The 26,931-nt window shown below is 41.9% G+C and overlaps 1 protein-coding gene across 1 annotated transcript in view; it reads right to left on the bottom strand.

Moving 5' to 3' along the window:
• col25a1 (collagen type XXV alpha 1 chain) overlaps positions 1-26,931 on the bottom strand; it is a 184,245-nt gene that overhangs the window by 10,020 nt on the left and 147,294 nt on the right. Inside the window, exons 12-35 of the mRNA XM_008294251.1 lie at positions 26,357-26,401; positions 25,912-25,938; positions 22,884-22,928; positions 17,109-17,141; positions 15,541-15,576; positions 14,081-14,125; positions 12,778-12,840; positions 11,884-11,952; positions 11,248-11,292; positions 10,318-10,362; positions 10,007-10,084; positions 9,643-9,666; positions 7,946-7,990; positions 7,812-7,856; positions 7,167-7,247; positions 7,000-7,062; positions 6,040-6,090; positions 5,337-5,363; positions 4,115-4,195; positions 3,797-3,832; positions 3,308-3,361; positions 3,165-3,218; positions 2,635-2,661; positions 791-844 (exon numbers count right to left, since the gene is read on the bottom strand). Of these exons, the coding sequence (XP_008292473.1) occupies positions 791-844; positions 2,635-2,661; positions 3,165-3,218; positions 3,308-3,361; positions 3,797-3,832; positions 4,115-4,195; positions 5,337-5,363; positions 6,040-6,090; positions 7,000-7,062; positions 7,167-7,247; positions 7,812-7,856; positions 7,946-7,990; positions 9,643-9,666; positions 10,007-10,084; positions 10,318-10,362; positions 11,248-11,292; positions 11,884-11,952; positions 12,778-12,840; positions 14,081-14,125; positions 15,541-15,576; positions 17,109-17,141; positions 22,884-22,928; positions 25,912-25,938; positions 26,357-26,401 (1,173 nt within the window). The remainder of the gene's footprint in view (positions 1-790; positions 845-2,634; positions 2,662-3,164; positions 3,219-3,307; positions 3,362-3,796; positions 3,833-4,114; positions 4,196-5,336; positions 5,364-6,039; positions 6,091-6,999; positions 7,063-7,166; positions 7,248-7,811; positions 7,857-7,945; positions 7,991-9,642; positions 9,667-10,006; positions 10,085-10,317; positions 10,363-11,247; positions 11,293-11,883; positions 11,953-12,777; positions 12,841-14,080; positions 14,126-15,540; positions 15,577-17,108; positions 17,142-22,883; positions 22,929-25,911; positions 25,939-26,356; positions 26,402-26,931) is intronic.

Genomic DNA, 26,931 nt, shown 5'->3' on the forward strand with positions numbered 1-26,931 from the left:
CTGTTCATTGTGCATTTTCAAAGATTTTTTAAAATCGTCATCCATAATTCGAGGGCGAAACAAAATACCTGAAAGAGAAGCGGTGCTAGGATATAAATAGTCGTATATAACTAGTGGTTAAAAACACGGATTGACAGAGAACGACGGATGCAAAGTGTCTTTGTTTGAATAGGATACAGTTTCTTCAAGACAGGAAACATCTAAGAAATGCATTTTACTGGTTAGTGTAACGGAGACAAACACGGTAAACACGGAACAATATCGACTATCTAAACACAAGCAAGGGAAGGGTTATCAACAGGCTCAAGAACTCAAGGAAGTGACATGTTTAAGTTTATGTTCATGCATGAAAACATCAGAAAACAAAAGAAATATGGATCTTAAGAGCCTGTTGTCAATGGACTTGTTTGGGCTAATATGTTGAAATCACCTTTCGATGCCTCAGAATGAGATTGGACTTGTGATTTTGGGAAAAAAAATTAAAAATGAGATGATTGAAAAGTGGAGAACAAAAGCTGGTTTGAGAGGATGACATTTTATGCGTTATGTGGAGCTTTTATCCAATTGGTTATCGAGAGGAATAAAAGACTGAATCATTATCGGGAAACACAGTATCTGCAAAAGTAAAGGGAAGTCATTCAGGTAGTCATGGCAACTAAAGCAAATAAAAAAATAAGAACTACATAAATACCAAAAACCGCTACAGATCCTGTCACTGTCCATTGACATCAGTCCTCGGTCATGTTAAGGGGTTTTACTTAAGCAGCCAGTGCATCATATCTACATCTACCTTTTCTCCTCTTTCCCCATCGTCGCCTTTCTCTCCCCTTAAGCCTGGCAACCCCTGTGAAAGTACAACTCCACTTCATTACTTTACTGAGACATAAGAGGGCTTTTATTGTCCACATCAATCCAAACACAAAATATCAGGATCGAACTAAAAAGAAATCTGAAGGTGGAAAAAACAGGACGGAATCGGAGGGATGTGCACCAAGAAGCAGCTGAGTCTTCACCCCCATTGGGAGTTTTGCCCTTTTATTGCTTTTCAACATTGAATTGGTGAATTTATTTAGCTTTTCTGACGAGAATTTACAAATAAAGACAATTTCGCGTCAAAGTGAAAACAGATTTCTGCAAAGTATTGTCGAATAAGTAAAGTATATAATATATAATATGCGACTGGAATAAAATGACTCAATGTAGGTGCAGCCAATTAGTGCTAGAAGTCACACAGTTAGTAAAATGTAGATCATCTGAGTGCAGTGAATGTGCCTTAAGTGCCTGTATCTGGAAGATCCAGTCTCTCCTCTCTCCTATGAAAACAAAAGACGACTCCAAGCAACTCAGTGAAAGGGATGATTCATAAGTCATAGGCATAGGCTTACACCTAGAACAGGATGTCCTCAAAAAAATGAGAGACTTGGCAAGAAAGAGACAAACGAGGGAGGCCAACAAGACACCTATGAGTCCTCTGAAGGAGCTACAAGCTTCAGATGGAAGAGAAAAGAAGCTCCTTTGGTCTGGTGGGACCTAAATAGAGCTTTCTGGTCATCAGACTAGTGGCTAAGTTTTGACACCAAACACAGCAAATCAGCACCATCCCCACTGTGAAGCACGGCGGTGGCAGCATCATGATGTGGACGCTTCTCAGCACATTGAAGGAAGGCAGCTCCCTGAACAACCTGACAGAGTTAGAGCAGTTTTGCAAAGAAAAATGGGGTAAAATAGCCAAGTGTTGATGTGTGCGATGCTGATTGAGACCTCGTCCTACAGGCTCAAAGCTGTAACTGCAGCCAAAGGTGCATCTACTGGCAAGAAAATCGGCAATACTAATGGAATCACTTATTTTATGTTTTACATTTTCCATTGATTGTCATTACTTTGTGGAAATCTGTTTTCACTTTGACATGAAAGACCCCGTTTTTTTGGTAATTTTTTTGTCATATAGGTCAAATTAAATTGACAGTGATTAAACATTGAAAGGCAAGAAAGGGGAAAAACTTCCAAAGGGGGCAAATATTTTTATAGACACTGTTTTTGATCGTTAAGGAGAGAAAAGCAGCAACTTCTGATGTGCAAAAATACTTTTAATGTATTAACCTTAAGCGGAAGTAAACACCTCTATGCAATCAACTAATTAGCATTGGGTTTGGAGCATTTAACCAAAGAAATACCTGCAAAATGTGCTGAAAGGGGACAAAGGGGAAAAAAGAAACAAAAAAATCACACAAACGGCGGAAAAGCCTTTGATAATGTAAAGCTTTGAATGCTACATTGAACCTGTGGAAAATACATGACAAATGGTGTGATGGGGATTGGATGGAGAGTGTTCTGCAGGTGTGGGTTGGGTTTCTTTGTGTACATGAAGTGGTTCTGCACAGCTGATGCTAATCAGGGAATAAATGATGGATAACGGGACGGATAAATGCCGACAGCCCGCAAGCCTCTGACAGGAGACATGTTAAACCTTGCAAGGCTGGGGTAGGTTTCTTTTTTAACATTTGATTCTGAAGGTGTTTTTGCCAAAGCATCCCTGCAGTGGAGGAAAATTTCTGATTCACGGTTCCGTTACTAATTTTTTGATTCTATCTCTGCTCTTGTAAAAACGGAGCCAATGAAAGGAAACAGACTTACATCCAGCCCTGGTGTTCCAGCAGCTCCCTGCAACAACAACAAAAAGATAAATATCCGTGTTGTCATCACACAACTGGCTTTCACAAATGCTGATGTTGCATCTCAGCGAAACGACTGAAAAATGTAAGCAGCAAATGAATTCAAACAACAACAACAAAGAAAGCATGATCACCTCCACTGCCTTCCTTTCTGTTCCAGGACAGATTTTGCTTGTTTTTCAGGTCATAAATCACCTCATTTAGCAGAACTCTTACATCATTATAGCCCAGTTAGAGCATTGAGGTCAACCAACCTGATGCTCTGGAATGTTCCAGGCGGCGGCTGCTCCTAATTTCCAAAGAACAGCTCAGACTTTTAAAAACGTCTTCTAGCTGGCATTCGGTTCAAGTTCAACCTGATTTCATCTTTTGTTGTGTTCCAACTTCTCAAAGTTAGTTGTTGTGGTTTTTGGTGTGGTGTTTTAATCATCTGATCCTACTGGGTGTGTTACGCTACAGATGCCAACGTAACAATATCCTCTACAAACTTACAGGTAGTCCATAAGGTCCTCTTGGTCCTGGTTCACCTGGTGCTCCTCTCTCACCCTGGTACAAGGAAATACATGTTAAAATTACACTGTGACTTTAAAATAAGTCGGCGTTAAAATGCTTAAAACTAAAGTCAGAGGTCTTACTATGTCGCCCTTCGGCCCAGCTGGCCCAGCTGGACCCGGAGGCCCATCCATGCCCTGCAGAGATTGGTTATCGTCATGAGTTTTGGGCTTTCAGAATAATTTTTTAAAGCAAAAAGCAGATAGAAAGCAAGAACCGTGTTTAACATCCACATTTGTGCAATATCCCCGCCTGGTTGGACCTACGAAGCCCACAGAACTAGCAGACGTGCACTGGCCACATGGACGACTACAACACTGCTGACGTAGTTAATGTATGAGTGTGTGTTAATGCTCTGTTAATGCAACACGAGACAGAACAAGAGCCTGCTGTGACGGTGTCGTGTACGGTCAAGTGTGGCCCAACTGAACTTTTGCAAAAAAACTTCTCAGAAAGAATGAGGTGGCATGGGTAAAAAAAAACAAAAACCTTGAGGAATCAGGGCCTGTATGGAGGGGGAAAGAAGTAGACAGAAGTTGGGTGGTGAAGCCTCTTGGTCGCATGACACTCACCCTAATTCCGGGCTTGCCGTCCAAGCCGGAGGCTCCCTGTGTGGTTATGGAGGTATGAGTGACATGAACAAGGCGGGATTAGTACCAGATGAACACTGTTATTAGGACAGGTTGATGGCAGGGTTCACAACAACTAAATTACACTGTGTGTTACAGGGAGCTTGGCAAAGTAGTCAGCCCAGGCAAATGAAAATGAAGACAGAACATGGAGAAGCCATTATAGACACACACAAACACACACCCGAATGTGTGCACTAAAGCACCATAAGGCTAAAATAGAAATAGGGTATTTCTACGGGTGTCTGGAGATGAACTTACGGGGAGACCCAAAGGCCCGCGGTCCCCTTTGTGTCCTGGTTCTCCTCTTATACCTTTCGCACCATGTAAACCAGCTTCACCCTGGAAAACAAGGGAAGCAGGAGGACAAAACAAAGTCACTGCACCTGCAACTGCACCTTCTGGACTTGCTGCTGTGGATCGTTCTGCTTTAAAGTTGTTGTGAAGTTCTACCGGGCCAGAAATATCTTCTTTAATACCCCTCAATTACGCAGCCAACCTCCGTCTACTCAGTTCTAAAGAGTTACTCTTTGCTTGGTCGCCTTCTTCATGTATGCTGAGCTAATCCTGAGCTAATAACGGACATGCTAAAGTCAAGCATGAAGGTTTATTCTTGAGCTTGGAGACCACAGACGTCTCATCTTCACAACACCTGAGCAAATCCATACATGAGATGAAAGTCGAAGTCTCGTTATGCCAACAACTGCATTGCCAAGACACCTTCCAGTTCCCATGTGGCAAAAATCCATTTTTATCGTGTCTTATGGTTGTTTTAAAAGTTTGGAGGTACAAAACTCCCCAAGAACTAGTTAGCATCCTCGAGTAAGAATTCGACCCATTGCTCTGGATGTCCATCATAGACGTAGAGAGTTTTCTTCCTGGAGGCAGCAGGAACAGCAGCAGCTCATTGGGTTTCAGGGCAAAACAGCCTTTTGCTAAAGACTCGGATTCATTTGCTGAGAAGGGGACATTTAAAGATATATATGTGTGACTATAAGGCTTTATAGAGAATGTCTGTGACGATTCTCAGTCATCCAGGTCATGGTTATTCTCGTAGTTTAATCGTTTGAGTCGTTTAATCCACAAAAGACCTTAACGAACCCCATTGTGGAAGGGGGGGTACTAATGACTTGCATAATGAAGGGGAGGAGCAACCAACCCCCACTCAAGTGTTAATGGCTCCTTAAGGATATCAGTATCTGGAACTCCCAACTAGTCAGTCAGAACTGATGAAGCCTCTTGGATGAGAGGTGGAACGTCTTCAAGGAACTCAAGCAAGTCCAGCTGCTACCATTAATCTCCGAGTATGATTTACAGGATGTGTTACAATCGCAAAAATGCTTAAAACTGCATTGATAAACATGAAAACTGTGTTCTTGCAAGATTTAAATCTGGATAATGCTTCGAAAAGGTGTCCGTCTTGGTTTAATTTGCCTGAATTTGGTGTCATACAGGTGAAGTTTGCTGTCTTGTTGAGCATTACCTTCGGTCCAGGGAAGCCATGGGGTCCCTGAAAATAACAAAAAGTGGCAAAAAAATGAGTTAGTGAAACACCAAATCGATTTTCTGTCTGTATCCTGTGCAGCACCATAAAATGTCTCACAGTCAATGAGTGCAAACGCTCCGCCCTGTGCTTTGTGTTTACTCTGTTCCTAGGTGACTGTATATAAGCAAACAGACAGTCGGAGGATGGAGTCGAAGAAAATGTCTTTCGCAGTGACCCCGAACACCCACAGAAGTTAATACCGAGCGCAAACCAGCTGGGTTTTGTCATTTAGCCATCAGAGCTTCTCAAAAAAGGAACGTTGTGGTGTCTCAGACTACCGCTAGCAGCTTTCTGAGGTCAGCGTTTAAATCGTCTGGGTTTAACCACCGTATGAACTCGTCCCAACACGAACCGTATCACCCGACGGTATACGCTGCACGAGCGTTTCATTCGTTTGTCGTGACAACGCTGAGTTATTTTTAGTTCCTGCAACGGAAGATTTAAAAACACCTGAATTAAAAACAGGCTCGTTCACCGCAGGGAGAAGACGTGTCGACTCCATCCTGCACCACCTCGTTATGTGACAGTCTGGTATGAAGACGGTGCTGTATGTCAGTAGATTAGTGTCATGTAGCTTTGTACTGTGTCATTAGTTAGGTTTTGGATGTGTTTAGGTTAAGTATAGTCCACAGAAGCTCACCATAGGTCCTGGGGGTCCGTGGGGTCCTGGTGCTCCTGGGGGGCCGATAATCTGAAAATAATAGATTTAGAAATGATGCGATTGATTTTGAATGCATTTCATATTCACAGTACAGGATGTAACAGCATTTTGTAGTTTGCTCTGAATAGCATCTGTAAAAATGAGTACACAATGTAAAAAACTACATTTTTTGAACAATCCACTGTTATTTTACTGATTTTTCCAGTTTTATTTCATTACAGATAATATTTAGTAATCCACAGATTTAAAAAAAAAAAAACAATCAAACAAAACAAACATAATTTAACTGGTCATCCTTAAAAAATAAAAAAGAAAGCCAAATTACATTTACATCAAACAAATCTGCATTTTGTTTAGGACTTGTTCTTTTATATTTGACTGTATAATTGATATTTACTCTATATAAATTACAGACATTACAGATATTTGCTGTAATTTGAAAGACAAAGTATGTATTTCAACTGTTATTTTGAACATTTTCTCTGTTTTGTTTTTCTTGCAGACAATATATGATAAAAATTACATAAAAAACTCATTAATTTACACGTTAACTGTAAAAAAAGAGGCTAAAATTACACCCTCAACAAAAAAAAAATCTGTATTTCTACAAATAGTAAATTGTTATTTTACAATTTTCTGTTTTTACTGTATACGAATTAGCAAAAGTATATTATTCTACAGGTATTAGCTGTTATTTAAAGAAAAAATATGTATGAAAGATTGAAAATTAAAAAAAAACAAAATGTATTTTACAGCAATACCCTGTTCTTTTTTTTTGTTTGTTTTGTTTTTTAAAAATAAAATCTCCAGTAAAATCAAAAATGACCAAAATAAATAGATAAATTATCCTGATTTTTTTTTTTTTTTTTTTGTCTCCAGAGTTTTTATTTATTTATTTTTTCACAGTATTATTGGCATGTTGTTTCAGAGGCCACTCACAGAAGGACCTTGAGGACCAGGAAGTCCTGGATCTCCTTTGTCCCCTTTCACCCCGTTGACACCCTGAAGAACAAAAGCTTCGTGAGACGTTTTGTTTCTACCTAATGAGAAACAAACACATTCAGAGGCTTTTTTTTAATGTGAAAGCGAGTGTCTGGGGTTCTTACGGGTAAACCAGGTAAACCGGTCGTTCCTTTCTCCCCTGAAGCTCCGGGCATCCCCATGTCTCCTTTGGAACCTTTATACCCCTGAAAGAGGACAGAAACATACACAGAGAATTACATAAATGAACTGTATATTGTCCTTTTCTACTCATGTATGGTTGCAGAATATTGCTACTTGTGGTGTTTTTGTTTTTTTGTTACCAGCTTTGCGACTAAATTAGCATAAATTAGCATTTTTTGCATGTTAGCATCCTGTATTTTTATACTGATGTTTATTAACATGCACTATCGTGATTAAATAATCGAATAAAGTGAAGCAAAGTAACTATTTTAATACTCACCCTGTCAGTTATTTATGCAAACATATTATGTATTGTAGTGTTAAATAATAAAGCTGAGGTAGGCAGGGTTTATTTACATTTTTATAGCATTCAGCATTTGGAGGAGGATTGCTCTAATTTTTTTACTTTCTTTTTGGCCTTTCTGGATTCTTACCTACTGCAGCTTTATGACTTTAACAGCATAAACATCACTGAATAGCTGGTAGCTTACGCAATATAAAGTTATAAAGGTAAAGTAGTAAAGCTAATCGCTCCTCATAAAACTGGACTCGTCTACTGTAGATGTGAGATAACGAGATCGACTCACTCTTTCTCCATCAAGTCCAGGCAGACCAGGCATCCCACGATCCCCCTGGCACCACAGAAGAAGACGTTTAGCAATTGTGGGGTGATTACATGTCATGACTTTGCCAGTAAAAGGATAAAGAAAGCAGTTGTTACCTTGATGCCATGTGGTCCCACCGGCCCAGGAGGCCCTGGAGGACCCTGGACAAACAGACACAAAGATCTGATTTCAGTTCTCTTTAATATAAACTATATTGGGTCTGTGAAATCAGCTCAGGCTTTTCTACTTGTCTTCAGACAAGGTGGAATATGCTGTGAATGGCATTTCAGTACAGCTGTAATGGTTTGCAAACAAGTAAAACAACACGTTAGCAATCAGACTATGAACAGGATGCTCAACCGATAGACACATGCACACGAGTCACAACAGCGAGAACAAAAATAACGATTATCAGTGACAGAAATACGTATTCTGATGTTAGGATGTGATCGATTTAACCATCGATGCCATTTAAAGCAGTTGTTTAGGGGGAAGTGGAAGATATTCAGACCACGAAGGCTTCACAGTTAATCAAAGAAAAATCTACATAGATTCAGTTTTGGTAAAGAAAAATGTTTCTGAAAAAAGAAGCTTTCGACCAAGTTAAAGAACATTTATTGATCACTGTGGAGTAAAACCACCTTCATACAAATGAAGGGCAGCTTTCATTAATCAGCCCAATAAGGTTTTTTTTAAAATGTGGAATAAACTACAAACTTCAGGAGCTTATATTGCCTCAATTATACACTTTTATCAAATGCTAGGATGTATGATAGCAAATCTGCTCATTTATTTTCCTTCAGTGATGCTAAATGAGGAGGACTTTCTAAGGAAACTGCTCATTTATCCGATATAACCTGCACTCTGGAGGGAAAACTTTAGTTCACAGATTAAAGTACAGCTGTTAGTGCAACATCAACACTTTCAAAAAAGTGAAATATGATTTTTTTTTGCACATTTAAAAACTCTGTGATGCATCAGTTACTCTGCATATACAAGAATCTTTGCAATATCTGTATTTCTATATAGTTTTAGACAAATCTGTGCAATATTAATACTTCTTCAGAGTATTTCTTGGGAGAATCTGCAAAACCAATGATGTGCAATATTGTTAGTTCCACATCTGGCTTAATTTGGACAAGCTAAATGAGTACTGATGTATATTTTTCATTTTTATTCTACTTATATTTCTCCCCTTTATATCTGTACCAATGCAAATTTCCCCACTGTTGCATTAATAAAAGGCTTAAGCAGTTTTCCCAACTCAGTCTTCCAAGAATGTTGTTTTGCAAGAAGATTAACTTACGTATTAAATTAATTTAGTACTTAGCGAGTGGCAATAATTGGAAATTAACTTTAATATCATAATGATGAGTTATTAATTTAGGAAAATGCAGCATTTCAGGTTTGCAGATGTGCAAAACGACGAAAGTCTTTCAACATGGTGCATTTTTCTGAACAAATTTGCACAAAAATGAACACAAACATTGCCTTTAGTGCTTTAACTCATATGATTTGGACCAGATTTTTCCCATCATATCTCCACGCGGTTGTTTTAAAAGATGAGTCACAGACATTCACGGAGACAACCAGCAACTCAGGCAGCGGCACAAGCTCGAGTCACACAGAAGCGTCACGATGGAACGTCATTCGCTTTCAGGCAAAACACGTGGCCGGGGCGAGGACGGAGGGGAGCACAAGTACGACAGGGCAGTGCAAAACCGGCGCCGCGACCGGGTTGGGCCCATGCTAGGACAAAGATGAATCGCTGGTGGAGATGACACAATACACAGAGTACACAGAGCCTAATTACCGTGACTGTAATAGTGGTAATCTTCTGCAGTAGGCCGAGGGAGTGGAAAAGAAGGTGGAGGTGGGGGGAGGGAGGAGAGATAAGATTGTAGAGGTCACACAGGAAAGAAAGCGTCGTCTCAGCACAATTCTGCACACAGTCGCCCTCAAAACCACTTCCTCATTTGTGTATCAGTGCTTTATTTATCTGCAGAGGACGTAACCTGAGTAATGTAAAGGCACTGCAAAATGTAGGACTTAAAGACGTGAGGTGTCACAGTTTTATCAATGCATCTCCTACTTTTGAGTTAAAACAGTTTATGAGGATCGTAAATATGTACATATCTTGAATTCTGTGAGTGGAGGTGCACGAAGCAACAACCGACCTGTAAGGCCTCCTGAATGTTTCCGTTGTAGTCGATGATTTCCGTGGCTCCTTGGTCTCCCTTCTGCCCCGGGGGGCCCTGAACATGGTTAGAATTAACATTTAAACACATTATTTTGCAGTAAATCCCTGATTTATACATAAAAAAAATCTGAGAAACCAATATCAAAAACCCAATCAGGGAGAGTTCACTGCTGCCCTCTGGTGGTAACAGGGTGTAGCTGCACTTATGTGAAGTTCTGCGTAATAATCATTCATGAAGATTAATTAAATAAACAGAAGAGCAGATGCATCTTTCATATGATTGCTTACCTTTGGGCCAACAGTCCCCAAGTCTCCTTTATCTCCAGTCTCCCCCTGATGTGAGAAGACAAATAAAAATAAACTCCAACTACGAGTGCATCTGTAAAATGCTCTGTAGTATTTTACATCACCACATAGTACGACAGCCGGAGCTATGCGGCTTTATTTTTATCCACATTTCATGAATAACAACTCCGAGGCTCCACCAGCGCTGCATATTACTTGCAGATGTGACGGTTTACGCTTGTCAATCACGTCTATCTTCACAGAACAAGGCCTGTTTAACTTTAATCTGTTAGAGTGTTAGAGGTTCCTGCAGGCACAAAAGCTCAGAAAATAACCGAAAGGGATCCTGTAATGGTGGAAATTCAAGATCAGTGCCGATAGAAAGTGTTGGTTCTTCTTTGATGAGCTTCTAGCTGCTTCAGAGGGAGTCATGGAAGTCTTGGTGGCCAACGTCAGTCAGTATTAGAGGACTGGTTTTCCATTTCCTACGGGATGTTTTCTTATGCCTATCGCCCTTCTTAACAACCTTGACACAGAATTACTTGGCGTGTTCTTCTGTCGTCACGGTGTAGTTCTATCCAGGACTACTGAGCCACCAGTGACCTTCCAGATCTTCTTCACACTACAATCCCTTCAGACACATTCACCGCAACAACTGTGTGACGTCTAGCACCAACTGGCTGCACATGTGTTGAGTTAGGTGAGTCCATTTGAATACTTCAGCATTTTATATTTGAACTGATGTTACTTTGCAGAAATCTGTTCACTTTGACACGAAAGAGGAGTAAAGTTTGGAGGGCAAATTCCTAAATTCAGTGTTTAAAAGCCACAAAAAGGAGAAATCTTAGGCGGCATCACATTTCGTTGCTTCGTCTTTTCACCAGGGATCATCTCCGTCTCCTAAATTAAAGAAAACACAAGTTAAACTCTCACCTTTGACCCTTTAGGCCCAGGTGTACCAGCCTCTCCTTCTGCACCCTGTAGGAAAACACAGATGATGTAAAAACAGGATGATCAGCTTTGAGGACAAGAAGGAAGGAAAAAGCCACATAAAGTTGAAAAATATAAAACAAACTCTCTTCATGGGTTCAGTCCAAATTCACCATAAAAAATTCAACGCATTTCTAATGCATGTCTCACAGAGGAAATATCATCAGCGACTCTTTCTTTCCCCCCCAGAGAGAGAATCGCAGTCGGCTTTTAATATGCAGCCGCTGCCGAGCGATGGAGGAAGTGTTTATTTGAACTCTGACAAAAGGGAGGGCTTCACGTCTGGGGGCTTCTCATAGGACGTGAACCAGTCGTCTACGTTTAGGCTGGAGCGCCTCGCGGGTCGGTGCCAGACATAAACAATGGTACGCTCGCTTACATCGTGACTCCAGGGTGAACTTATGGCAGACTGTAATGGTTTATCCAGCTTCCTTTGCTGACAAAAGTGAATATTTGAATGATGGAGAATGCTTTGTGTGTTTCCACCAAAGGGGCTCTAGATGGCAGCAAAGCAACAAGTAGGAAGTTAGTCAATTCATGCCACACATTGAGGACTAAACATGCACTCCTGCTGCTTACCTTTGGCCCGATAGGTCCGATTTCTCCTCGCTCACCTTTCCCCGGAGGCCCGTGGTCGCCCCTCTCGCCCTGCACGGACAAAACAACGACCTGCTCAGTTTTCCTGCAGCCGTCATAAACGCAGAACTGCTGACGGTTTCGTTTTATCTGCGCATCTCCTCGGTTTCCGGTGGAGGGATCTCCTCGTCGGTTCGCTTACTCGACAGATTCGCATGATGAGTCAGCGCGATCTGCTGTCTGACAGATGTGACCCTCGACAAGGTTGATTTTCAAGAAAAAGACAAAACCAAAAACTCCTATTTGGATCGAGCTGTCTTAAACATTTTAAGATTGTTTGTTGTGTTGTGCTGAAGGCAGCCAATAGAGGGGGCTGTGGTATAACTGTGGGCTCGTGCAACCATTATTCAGCAATTATGATGGAGTTACTAATGAGACATGATGTGTAAAAGAATATGTCACCAACTTGTTATAGTTTGTTTTGATCGTGCAAGCTGAGAAATGAGGCAACAAGGAACTAAAGCGAAGCATTTCCTGCAATCCTATCTTCTTTTTAGCATCCCCCTGACATTTTATTAAGCAACAGAGGACAACACGAGGCTAATTCGACACTAAGGGATGATGTGAGCGTTAATTCTTGCGCGATAATGTCACGACTCAAAAGGCGGCGGCTCATCCTGACCGCTTCCGAGTGACATTTTGAAGCAACAGAGGTTTAATCACCTTCGCAAAGTGATAATAACAGATAATGAGATCAGAAAATTTCAACAGCAGCGGCGGCGGCGCTGTGATAAAAAAAAATTCAGTCGGAGCTGTTGCATCTCGTTATCGCCCGGCTTGAAGCATGAAAATCAACCTTATTGTGACAAACGAGGAAGAAGAAGAAGTCCTCCCCACCTTCGTTCCTGGGAGCCCTGGAAGCCCCGGCTCTCCCTGGGGACCAAGGAATCCAGGCTCACCCTAAAAAGAAATGAAAAAAATGTTGCATCTATTACTCATTTTTCCACGAGGCATTTTTTTTTTTTTTTTTTAGTGTAACACCGCTAATGAGCGCTAAACACATACACAAGACGCATGGCCAAATATATTCAGAACGACAGGCATGCACTTACTGCTCGCACACTCAGAAACACATGCATAAATCACACACACACACACACACACACGAACACACACGAACACACACACTGTCAGTGGTTTGCTAATGCATCCCCTGGCTTCACACATATTAATGACTGACTCTCTCTTATGTGCCTTAATAGACGCTGACCTTGTTAGGAGCTCATCACACACACACACACACACACACACACACACACACACACACACACACACACACAGGAGCGTTCTGATTAACAGCGTGCAAAAACCAGCTTGAGCATTTTTGCACGGATTCCAGTCTGAGGTGTGATGCTCGGTTTGATTTGCATTACATCTGATTGCAAAATTGCTTAACTGCAATATACGATTACACCATCTGCAACCAGAGTTCCCACCTACAGCACATTAGGAATCCCTTGGAGAGGCAGTTGGCTCTTTTCATTCAACGCACACAAAATGCACAACTTAAGGGAGATGCGTGTACGGTTGTTGTTGTTGTTTTTTAAAGCTTTGATTGGATAAACAGCAAAGAATGCAGAACAAAGTGCACGGCGAGCTCGGGGAGGTGCTACGTTAGCAATACGTTGTTAGAAGAATCCATCAAGCATACAGGCCTCTTAAGTAAAAACAGGAGCGTATAACGTATAAAACGAAAGCATACGAAGAGGAAAACCAGTCGTCATCATGCCTGTGTGAGCATTCCTCGCATTCACGTGTTACATTTCAAGCTAATGATGCTGAAACCCATCGGAGCGGTTCTGGAAGATGGCGCCGACTTATTGCTCAGCTTCGCCATCTGTTGCTGATCATCGCTAAAACAATATATTAAAAAAAATCTAAATAATTCTCTTTACAAGCAGTAGTTTTGACACCCAGTCTCTTGATTTCCAGGAACTTAATTCTTAATGAGACGGTGCCTAAACTCCTGGTTTCTGGTGTTTCCACTGATGGAATATTAAAGCCGAGGTGCAAATCCCACAAAGCAGGAAAAAAAGGCGAGATGATGGACCTTAATGTGTCGTATATGAGGCGTGACGAAAGGTCAGCTGAAGCGGGGGGGACAACAACCAGGGGGGGATAAAAACAGCGAAGCATTTACCTTTATCCCTGGGAGTCCAGGCAGCCCTGGAAGTCCTGGCTCTCCCTATACAGGAAAAGTGTGACATGTTACAGCCAAGCCAAGCTAAGCTGAGTCAAGCCTCATTTGTAGGCTCTTTGGGGTTCTATTAGCTCCACACTTTCTATTTTCTATTTCTCTGGCTATCAAGCTGCTGTGATTCTAAAAATAAAATGAAAAGGGTCCAGAAGTGTTGGTCGACTGTCGCTTTGCTCGCAGGAAGCGTTCAGCAGAAGGTCCATGCACTCTCATACCAACTCATGCAGCCGTGGCTCCACAGCGTGATTAGTGCTTGTTAAAACACTCAACCCTTCACAAAGTGCAGTTTCTTATTTTGGAGGAGGATTTTATTGGTTTGGGCAGGTGTGAAAAGTTCTGGTTTCTGGAAGGAAAAACTGTCAGATGCTTTGGGTTGAAGTTGCCGTTTAGAGCCGCTGTGGCTTCAAGGTCATTAGAGTGTTTGGCGGCGCGAGAAGCCGAGAGCTGGCCCCCGTTTCTCCGTCGCCGAGGTCGGGTCGTCGTCGAGTCGGGAACCAACATTTGATTCAACCGTGGAGAAAGCAACAGGGGTCAAGCTTTCGAAAACAAAAAAATTGGGACAATTTGACGCTGAAAGAAATGATTAGTGCCGCACGAGGACGACTAACTGTAATGGCACTCAGGGGGGATGTAAAGTTCCATCTAGCATGCTGGAGTCTTGCTTGTTGCTTGAACAACTCGATGAGAAGTGAGTCAGCACAAGCAGGATGTGCAAAATGGAAGATAAGATGAAGCAAAGTTAAAAAATTAGTGTTGCAGTGCAGCAGAAAAAAAAAAAAAAGCCTTTCTGTCTGTCTGCAACTGGTTTATCCAAACAGAGAAACAGAGGCGGGGATTAATGGGGTGCATTAAAAGTCTAATTAGATGGTCAAAGTTGTTATTTTAGCTCCTTTTCTGCTGCATTTATTAGCTTCTCGTCAGTTTCTTCTGCAACACGCTCCTGATTTGTCATTTTTTTCTAACTGAAACCAACAAACTTGTTTAGCTGCACCGACTCATGAGTTGACCTGAAATACAGTAAAAACAATGAAGAGGTTTAGTGTGTTCAGAGGTGCTGGTGTGATACCTGAGACCTCACACTGGCTCAAAACAAGCATCAGGCCAAAGTAAATGTAAAACGAGGTGAGCGCTGTGATGTACCGGAGGTCAGGTTGAAGTGTCGGCCGCCCATGTGTCCTGATTACACTTTCAGCATCGACTCACTGGTCCACGTTTGAACTGTTCTATTCAACTTTACAGTAAAACTTGCCTTGAAAAACACAGAAATGTTCAGCGAGCCGCGGCCTGTCGAGTGCTTTCTGTTTCTATCAATAGCAGCAAAACCTGTTCAACAGAACACAGCAGCCCGTGTGATTGAAGCCGCACTATTAGGGCTGCTACATGCGTTGTAAGTGCGTTATTACCTTGTGTCCGCTTCGTCCAGGTTCTCCAGGTTCACCCTGAAACACACGCAAAACACTTCAGCTGCTGCTCTTCAGGAGTGCACCAGCTCAAAAACATCTACTTTATGAGTTCAATCCTTCTTTAAATTGATGATTAAAGGGAGATTTGACCCATTGTTGACATGCTTTCACCTGCTAACTGGATTAGGTTTTGCAGAATCTAGGCTCGACTGCAGAGTATAGAGTTATACTGGTTGTCGGTTCTGTTTTCTCTGGTTGTTTACCCCAATTTAAACAAAAATAATTCCCCTTTACACTGCATAGATGCAGGTATCTCAGGTTGTGATCTGCAGTCGCTGGCCCCACGACTTCCAAAGCGTTTATCGTTCTTTTATCTCACTAGTCAGCTTGTCACTGGTCGAGGTGGACGGCTGCCCTTCCTAAATCTGGATCTGTTTTTTTCTCCACACTGTGCTCCACAAGTGCTGCTCAAAGGGAATCCAAAGGAAGTTTTGGATTTGTTGGGCCTCTCTGTATAATTTGTAACCCTTGAGATGACATATGTTGTGAGTTGGTGCTGTATAAATAAAGCTAAATATTACATACGAAGCTAATGTGGTGGAGTCGGTTTGGTTCGCTAAGCTAACACCTGAAAGTTAAGTCCCATATTCTACCCTCTTCTAACAAGTTAATGCAAGTTCCCAGAATGCGTATTTAAAGCTTGCACCATGCAGATCATTCATTCTTATAACTTCCCAGGTTTGAGCGCTTTTCCAAACAGGCTGTTCTAGAAGCTTTAAATCCAACTGAGCTGCAGGCACGCCTCCTTCTGCATCCACTTTGTTCACTACATTGAGCTTCCTCGTCTCCTCCGTGCCACCATGACGGATGTTTTAATGGCTAAAACGCATCTCAAGTGCATCCTCAATGCTTCCTCAATGACAATTCTGTGTATATAACATACACCAGTTAATAAATAATAAAGAAAGTGTGACATCCTACATTCTTGTCACATTGTGCTGCGTTGCCGATTAAATCAAATCCGACAGAGATCATAAACTGCGGCGGTTGACTGGAACAAATCAATGGACAGACGATGCAGTTGCACCACACGTCATATTTAATTGTGACTGATGCTTGTTGCCTCGACTCCTCTCTCATAAAATTGAGGATGAACAAACTAGAAAATAAGAAGAAGAGGAGTGAGCGGCATAGAGGAGCTCAGAGGAGGGGGAGGAGCCAACTGGGGGCGTGGCTTATCCTGTTGTGACATCACCAAAGGGGACCAACTTGACTAAAAAAAGGCCAATTTCTAATCTACGGTGAAAAAAAAGAAACAAATCGATGTTCTTTCCTCAACTTTGTGGCTCTGCAGACACTCTAGGAACACTTAATTATGCTCAAAAACAATAAAAAGCTGGATTTTGCACAATACGACTCCTTTAAGCGGTAGCTAATCTTTGTGTAACGACAAGTTAGTTCATTTGGTGCAACATTTAACATCTCATCTTGAACTTACAAAGACCTGGTGCGTCCGACTCCCAACGAGAACCAAGAAATAAGACCTTTAGCATTAGCGTAGCGCTCACCTTGATGCCTGCTGCAGAAGAACCGGCGTCTCCCTGAGGAAAAAAAAAAAGGCAGAAAACAAAAAATTAGAATCATTATCGAACATTACCATGCGACCGCGATTACAAAAAAAATGATTATTTACTACCGAAGCCTATTTACTGAATAATGCACAACATCATTTTGCATGTTTGTCCGGATAAAACTGTGTGGAAATCCAATTAGGAGGCAGATTGTCTTCCACTCCGAGCGCCTCTGAATGTACCTTCTCGCCAGAGTTGCATTTTCTGTAACTACAGTGCTGGGAATCATTTCATTGTTTTCACACTGTCAGACTGCAGCTGGGTAATGGTGATGACATGAGAGGTGAAATCTAACACTATATACCAAGAAGAAATCCACAGCAGCGCAGGAGGTGAGGGGTTTGATAGATATACTGCACCGGCTGTAGCTTGTTTTCGTCGCAGCTCCTCAGGTAAAAGCATCGAACCAGGAGCTGCTTTTCCAGCAGAACCAGATCCAGCCTATGCATTGCATCGCTGCTGCAGCGTACAGTAAAAATAGACATAAAACAAGGGGCCAATAAGTTTAATTATGGGCGGTTGGTGGGAAAGAGGAGCGGGGAGATGGAGGCCGGGTCTTTAGCTCTGGTGTGGACTCTGTGGTTTCGCTACACATACGCCTCGTGCTCAGAAGTTGCTGCAGGAATGCCTCTCGCCCTCAGCTTTTTATGGGAGTCATTATGATACATAGCACACAAGGCAATGTTTAATTGCGGCATTTTTTTGCAGACAATAAACTGCGTTACTGTTTACAGCTGGGCTTCGGTGCACACTCGAGGGTGCCTCTATCTTAAAACTTATCGTTCCAATTCTTTTTTTTTTTTTATACGGGCATTTTCACAAGTTCTTTTATATTTTATTGAGGCTGTGAGATCTGAGTGGATGAACTTTTACAGTTAGCTGCAGAAACAGGCTCCTCGCATTCCAATTTGCGAAAGATTTCACACGACGGCCAGATGCTTAAACAAACACGGATGTCATTTTGCGGTCGACCTACAAATTTTAGTAAAACATCAGACCCAGCAAAGCAAACATCAAAGTGGGAGCTGGTTTACACCTGTTGCGTTGTTGGCAGCGCGAGAACGCCTCACATCTGCGCTCGATTGTTGCATCTCGCACAAAAAACGAACCCACAAAAAGATCTCACCTTGTTAAGCTCATAATCGAGCCTATACGTGAGCGCGATGAACATTTTCCCATTCTGAATCGCAGCGGGAGCGGGAGCTAATATTGTGAAAAATGCTAATTTACACCCCAGTTCACACAGTTTCAATCTAAAAAAAAATTAGCGATTAGCAAAACAAGTACGGGGAGGATGCTACACATGCAATTAACGCTTCGCTCGCTCCGCTGCTGAAGTGAAAATCTCACCCGCACCACGGATCTCACGCGAGTGACAAGAAGCAGTTTTTAGCTTAATCTCTTCCAAATGTGGACGTACGAGATGGAAAAAAGCGGTGGAGTTGGGAGGTGTGCTGAGGAGCGGCACCGAACGTCGAAACGTCCCAACTGGGCCAATTATCGTGGTGAGACTACAGCCTGATTTAACCACAGAGCGGAGTGAGACGGAGAGCTGTCACCACAACCCCACTTCATTACAGGCACCCGGGCCTGTTGCTGCATACTGGCATTTAAAGATAATAGCATGAAGGTCTCATAATGTACGCTTGGTAAATCCGTCCATTTTCCAGCTGTTTGCCGGGGCGACGGAGATGTGCGAACGAGATGGAGAGAATTAATCAGCGGGCGACGAAACCGTGGCAGGGTTGTGACAAATGTCGCCGTTTAATGCCTTCAAAACACGACTCCGCTCCACATTACGGCCATTAGCGGAGATGACCAAATTCAGCAGGCCTCGGCTCAATATCGACCTCAGCGAGGCAACACAAATTATGACTGGCTCCCGGGGCAGAAAGGCCCCTGCCAGCAGTTGAAATGTGGCCAGTTCACAAGAGCTTGGACCGGATCTTAGGATTCAAAAATTATACCAACCACTGTGCCACACCGGCCGGAGCCAAGCACTCATAGCTTGGAACTTCCCAAAGCCAAATCAAGAGTTTGCTCGGGTTGTTTTTTTTAAAAACCTTTAAACAATTTTCCTATCTGCAAGGTTCAGCTCTTTCAACAAGAAGAGTCCCAGTTAATTTCACACCTAGTTAAATACTTAGGCAGAATGCATCAGGAGTAAATGGTTTAGAACTAAAGCTTTTAACTGCAGTAATGATTTGTTTTAAATGAGGCCAGAGATGGACATGCAGAGGCTGTTAGAAACATTTCTCTCTGCAGCTGATGATGGCTTATGAAAGCAACGCAGCAGGTAATGCGTTACATAAATGCATACTATAAACCTCAGGTGGAAAGTAAGTGCCAAATACTATCCTTAAATACAACATAGACCTGTAACAGGGCATGTTGTACTTTACAAACTCCACTGCAGGTGTTTAATGTGACTTCACACTTGATGGGTGTACATCTGAAACATGATTTTTTTAGAAAGTGTCACTGGTTGAACACTTAGCCCCCAAGAAACAACTAATTTTAATGAGGAATGTCCCGATCTTTGAGTTCAGGCATTTTTTTTTTAACAAATAAATGGCAAGAACCTACATCTGATCATTTGTTTATCTCTGCTGTCGCTCAGGTGTGACAAATGGTTTTCTAATTCAATAACCTGCAACGTTGTCGATTAATAACTAGTTAATTGATAACACAACCACAGCACTGTGAACATTAATCCTGTGCTGTTATTGTTTTTCATCAACCGTCACATGATTTGGGCCTGAGAGGAATAGGAACACTGTTCTAGTTGATCTCGACTCTTCTCCATCACATGAGCTCTGACTGGAGGTCATTAAGTATCACTAAAGTCTGTCATGGTGCTCATTAATAGCTAAATCTCCTCAATGCTCTCTGCTTGCAAACACAGAATTGCCACAGTCCTCCTCAGCTTCCTATAGTACTAAACAGCAAGAAGCTCCACCTGGTGGCGCAACCAGGTACTACAGCTAGTTGGATTTTCTGACATGCATGTAGAGAAAACAGGTTTTCCTCCTCACAGCGCCCTACAGGAGCTTAATAACAAGCAGCATGTTGTAGTATTAGATACAGAAATGCATTTTTTTTCTAATGCATTGCAGACATTTTCAGTTTAGTAGCTTTAATGTACAAAAACTTTGTGTTATCTCAGTAAATGTGGGACTCTGTATCGGCGGATGCTAAATATTAAATGACTCAGATCATATCAGAGGCAAAAAAAAACCTGTTCAAGACCCTAATTGTAATTTTCACGTTTAGTTTTTTGCATACTTTAGACAAGTTTAGATAAAGCGTATTAACAGGACAGCTTAAGACGTTACGGTCGGATAGGTTTCGTTGCTTATAGCCAAGCTAGCATGCTTTAAGCTAAGCTAACTTGCTGCAGGTTCTAGCAACATATTTACTGTATAAACTTTAATCTTGACCTGGCCTCACCAACCTCCCCAGTGTTTTACATTCTCCTATGCATCCTTTGTCAGCTTTCTCTCTGCTATACTCTTCTCTCTCCCCTTTACCCTCAACCCAACCGGTCGAGGCAGATGTCTGGCCTCCCTGAGCCGGAGGTTTTGGGTTCACCTTACTGCGTGAAGTGCCTTGAGATGAAACATGCCATGAACTGGCGCTATATATAAATAAAACTGGACTATTCGGTTTAGCAATAAGTACATCCAACCAATATAAAACAGTGAGGGTGGAAGATTGTTGGGCTGCTCGGGGCTCGACATTGTAGTTAAAATGTCTTGACTGACTACATCGGTATCAGTTAGTAATATTAATAAAGCAATAATGTAATGAGTGCCGAGCTCTGGTAGATCTTGAATTCAGATGAGTTCCTCTAGACTGTAGAACAACACAAGTAACCGCTAACCACAGACTATAAATCCACATAACTTATCATATTTTTGTGCCTCATGATCCGACATGCGACAGCTCAGACGTTAGGACGTAGAAAATGTACGACTTTGTTTCTAAGTGTGAGATTGCACATCTCTGTCTCGTCATTTAGCCTCTTTCACACTCCGCCGTCATAACAATCTGCCTTTGTATCATGCAAAGCACAGCCCCACTGCTTACTCTGCCATTTCTCTCCCCTCCTTCAGCTCTCCCTGAGGTCTCTGTGCTCACCATACCGAAGCTTTCACTGCTTCACCTCTCACCTCGTGTTACCACATTTTCCCCGCAGTGCGTGCTGTGTATTGTTAACTTTGGCATCTCCACGCCGAGGATGCCCGTCCTCCTCCTCCTCCTCCTCCTCCTCCTCCTCCCATCCCCATGTATTCTCCGGTTTCTTCCTCCACCAGAGAAACAACAATAAGGAGCAATTGATCAGACGCGAAAACCTCTGACGGGCTTCGTTTTCTGCACTGAAAATCAATCAATCCTCTGTGAGTCTGTTAAACTCATCTTGATTGGAGTTATTCCCTCCATATGTTGCGCTCTACGTTAAACAAACACTTCTTGACGATCTCAGATGAGGTAATCCCATCCACACTAATGACAATCCATTTCAACTTCTTGCCCCTTTTAACTGCAAAATGCATGACTGTGCACTTGAGGAATGAACGGCAGGTGACTGCTTTGCAGAAGCCTTTTCCGTATTTAATTCTTTTTTTTTTTCACTCCCGCAGCAAGAAGAAGAAAAAAAATCACTTTTTCTCCTTTTATTGCAGCGAGGTAGACGAGATCAAAGCGCTGCTCGAGCTGCAAAGTTTTATCGCCCTCCTCTTTCCTTCTTTGTTCGCTCATTTTCCACAGATGATATCCTGCATCTGCTTCCCTCCAATGGTGTCTTTCTCGGCTGCCAAGTTCGGCAAAAAAAAAAAAAAAAAACCCCGCTACCCATAAAGTGAGAAGTTATCAAAGTTGTTCTGCGCTGAGCAGCAATAAATTGGCAGTGACATTTTGAGTACACTGCACTCTGCTGCGCTCCTGGTCTATCAGTTACACTTTGTTTTTATACCTAACTCTGTATTTCTAGCTAAAAGAGGCAGCTTTCTTGTTGCTCAAAGCACCTGAGATGTGTTTAATGCCTCTAATACGACTGTGTCAGCTGTTCTCAGAAGACATTTTTGGGCAATTTTCGGGAAAAAAAAAACTCTCCCTCTTTTCCCAGAAGTGTAAGAAATTGATTTCTGCTTTACAACAGGTTTGTTGTCATGAGGTCACCCACATAAGGCCATTTTCCTAAAAGCTGCTTTAACAAAATAATAACAGCGAAGGCGGCGTGGCGAGTTTAGGAGAGGATGCATGATCAGCCCGCTGGACATGATGTCAGAGAACTAATAGAAGAAAAAAAAAAGTTTTCCCGAAAACAAAAGCTTTTTGGACAGAAACATGAATCTATTAGTTGAGCTCCGAACAATCTGTCCGGCGCAGCTCCGCTCTGCCTTTTGTTCGAAATGGATCTCAACTTGACAAGCTGTCTTGATGATAAATGGTCTCCAAATTAATGCGGGAGCCATCCAACCAGAAAATGTAGCGTCAGCGTAGCATAGCAATTAAGTCCACATTAAATACGAAAGGACACATCAAGTGCCAGGATGATTGTGCAGCTTTGGCTTCGGCTACAGCTGATGGCACTTGACCTCGTCCGCTGCTCTCCTCTCACGTTTTCAGTGTTTTCAGCTGGACTCCCCGCCGCTTCTCTGAGAGTGTTCCAAGACATAAACAAAAAAAAAAAAAGAGCGAGGCACATACCTTCTCTCCCAGATCACCTTTCGGTCCTTCTTCGCCCATATCGCCCTGGAATGAAATCACATGTAATCGTATTACAAAGCCGTACCTGAGGAGCTGAAACATAATTGGCTGATTGCTTAAACAGGCGCAGCACCCGGTAGGACTCTTTTCTTCTCGTGATTGACTGCCATCTAAAATATGGCGGAAACAGCCAAGTGCATTACAGCGAAGATGAAGTACCGTTAGCGTGTACAGCGCTGGTACTTCATCTTCGCTCCGCTCACTGAGTCGTCACATGTGGTTCGAATACGACCCGATTTCAGGTGACGTAAGGCGCTCGGCGGAGATCCTCGACTCGCCGCATGTGAATGACTTCTGAAATAGATGAAATGTGGGCGTCTGAGCGATTGTTCTCCCTTCTTTTTGCTCCAGAATGAAATATCTCAGCGGATATTGGACGGGGCGGACAAGAGGTTCGGTACCAACAGTGATGCTTCTGAACGATCTTCATCTCGCTGACTTTTCGGGGCGACCGTTGGGTTATTTCACCTCGAGCGGCCTTCTGCTCGACCTTCTCTGACTCCCTTCAGACTTGCTTTTAATCACACACTATGGATACGTCAATTATTTCCAACACTTATCTATTTTTTAAACTCACTTTCAGCACTTTTTTTTTTGTTTTCTGCACGTTGAAATTCGAGGCTACGTTTGAGCGACAGTGTCTCAGGAACTATTAGAGATAAAAGCCTGACATTTTCACAGTTATTTCTCACAGAATAATAGAATATAATAGACTTCCTTTGTTTTCATTGCATAAGGATAAGCAGCAATCCTGTCAGCACAACAGTCTTTTAAAAAATGTACAGTAAAAAATGTAGAAATATAAAAATACTGTAAAAAAAAAAAATGGTGTTGCAACTCTGGATATTGCACGATACTCAACATTTATGTAAATTTAATGGCTTAAAGTTGTGCAAAAAAGTACATAAAAGATGCAGTTTTAATTAAACATGTGCACAGGTTCAGTATATAAATAAGAAGTGCATGTAAGAAGAAGAAGATGCCAAAAATATAGATATTTCCAGATTCTGTGAATGTAACAGTGAGTAGATAAATTGCTGAAAGACACTCATGCTGCTCTTGTTTCAGATTAAAAAGATATTGGACAAATGTTCTGTGATTATGGATGAGTTTAAATATGAAACAAAATTGAAGCCGTCCTTAAAAATTCCATCTTTGAGCTCAAATTAAGAAAAAAACTGACAATGCAGAAGTTAACTAGTGATGTTTTCTGAAGCATATGTAGCTGAGTGTCAGAATAATACCAAATAAAACATATAACAGTGCTTTTAAATGTGAAATACTTGGTGATAAAATGGGGGAAAAGTTATTTTCGATGAACTTTCATAACTGATTGAACAGGTATGACTTCAGTTGTATCACAGAATTAAATTAACCTAAAATTTAAAAAAAAATATTCATATTTTATGCTATAAAAATTCAAAGTAAATCAGAGATGATTGAGCAGAAACTGTTGTAAAAATTAAACGATTAAATATGGAACCACCACGCTACTGATTAGCATTGCTAGCATGCTAACGTGCTAAACTACTTTGGCGTTCCACCTGCTTAGCATCAGCCTGTCGGTTGGTACCGAGTTCACAGCTGCTTCCCAGTGGCTGTAGACTCTTCACATCATTGCACTGCTATAAATCCAGTTTATTTTCTATCATTACAGCGAAATATGTTACTAATTTGAAGGTTAATGGGAAATCCACAAATTTAAAACTCTTGGTGGTGTTTTCCAGGAGGCTTGTGCCAATGGTAAGAGGCTTTGTGTTTATAAGCGTCAGAGGCTAACGTTGTTTTCTTGAATTCGCCTGCTGGCTAATTAGTCACCAGCCGAAGCCAAGCGCAACAGATTATGTTAACATGCCTGGCTCTCGAGTAAACTCGCAGTACTTTGGGCCCGGTTTTAGTACCGTCTGGCAGGGAACAGATCATTTCAGTTTTAATAAATCCACATGATTTTTTATTGCGATTAGCTTGCGAATCATACAACCGGCGGCGGTTCCAAGGATATGAAATCAAAAGGTTGTGTCCTCATGGAGAGCATTAAAACGAGAACTTCAAGCGAATGAGATTACTGTAACAGTCTCCGCGCTTGACATCGCTGTTTATTTTTCCATCCATGAATTTATCTGTTGCGTAAAGACAGCTTGCTCTCCTGAACTCGCTCGCTGGCTCTTTAGGTAACGAGCAAAGCCAGACGCTGCACTTCATGTTCACAAAATTCTCGTAATATCACAACTCGGAGTCGATGATTAACAGGATGGGAAATTTAAACACATCAGCGGCGCAAATAGTTTGTTTTATCAAACTTCTCTCGAGTGTAATTTTCCCTTTTTCGCAGCTAAAACCCAACAAAACCACCCATCGAAGGAGCATCTCTGTTAAAACAAGGAGCTTTGTTTTAAACCATCTTAACCCCCAACCCTGGAAACCAATCTACCTCCTCAGACCGCCGAGTTGTGCTTCGAACTTTCTCCTCCCAGCTGCGGTTTCTAAAACCGTACGCTTGTTTCCATCCAGCTAATTCTCCACAGGATACCCGTGATGCTGGTGAGCGGCGGTTGCTAGGAGATTGTTTCCACGCAGCCACATTATTGCAGCGAAACCAGGTATGGCGGTGATAAAGAATAAGCCTCTGATTTGACTCAGCGCTGAGAACAACCGCCCCAAGGCCAGTTTTGTGGTCGATGAAGCGCGCTGAGTCATCGCTTCCCTCCCCAGGACGCTTCGGCCGGCGTTCACACCTCCCACCCGCTGCTGCCCAACGCCGGCAGAATAAAGCTGCCGTGCCTCCGTGAGGTTATTGTTTTTTTGGGAGAAGCTCGGCGCAGTTTTTAATGAATCACTGACTCACTGATGGGAGTCACCTTTGAGGAAAAAAAAAAAAAAGTTGTAAAGGCAGCGCTGCCGCCTGTTCCAACACATGGCGGGATATCAGACTAAGAATAATGTTTGGAGATGTGAATTAGGGCTTTACCTTTTCACCTCGTTCTCCCATTTCGCCCTGTTGGGAAAGAAAGCAGAGTATTAAACGCAGAAAAGCTGAGGGGGGAGAGCTGGGCTGGGCTCAGGGTCAGATAGTATCTGGGGTTAAATTCATGTTAGATTATAGGAATTCTCTTGTGTTATGGCTGCTTTTGCTCCCCAGACAGACCCCAGAGAGTCAGCGTTCTGAGGTGTTTTTACAAGAACTGTCATTGAATTATCATTTCAGTGTGACGTTACATTTAATTTGCACACATTGATGAAAAATACATGTAAACAAATGAGGGGAAAAAAAAGGTTGATGGTCAAAAAATAAGATGGCTGTAAAAGGTTTGGAAAGAGATTAAAAAGGGGCAGGTTTTCTTGGTACAAAAATGAAAAGGTGATGGTCATGAATTTACAAAAGTAAGAGCACACGGAAGACGTGTGCGCCAGACCTTCACTCCCGGGACACCGTCCAGTCCTGGGATGCCAACATCCCCCTAAAGACAACACACAGTGGCTGAATTCAATGTGCTGCTCCGGCAGTTTGAACTAAAATTTCAGGTCAGGAGATACAAAAAACACATTATGCAGATAACCTTTAACCCGACCAGAGGTTAGGCTCGTGTGGATGGTGCACAGGTGTTATGCATTTGCAGGATACACTGTAAAAAAAAAAAAAATCTGAACCGCTTTAAAGCAGCTTTTACCTGGAATTTTTTAAAACAATTGAATTTTCTTTTACAGATTTTACCCATTTTGTTAAATGACAGAAAAAAGCCATTAAAAAAAGAAAAAAAAGACCAAAATTGGACATAATGTGCACTTTAAAAATCTGTAATTCACTTTTCAGACCATAAAATTACAGTTTTGACTTTATTTAAATCTGCAAAAATATCTTTTTTGTTTGTTTTTTAAAGCTACTTGCACATATATGTGCAAAAAAATCCTATATTAAGGATTAGAAACTGATAAATAATTCACTATCATTTTACAGATTTTCCCTGTTTGGTTAAATTACAGATAATAT

Source organism: Stegastes partitus, unplaced genomic scaffold (assembly GCF_000690725.1).
Source record: "Stegastes partitus isolate 25-593 unplaced genomic scaffold, Stegastes_partitus-1.0.2 Scaffold951, whole genome shotgun sequence".
Taxonomy (NCBI): Eukaryota; Metazoa; Chordata; class Actinopteri; family Pomacentridae; genus Stegastes; species Stegastes partitus.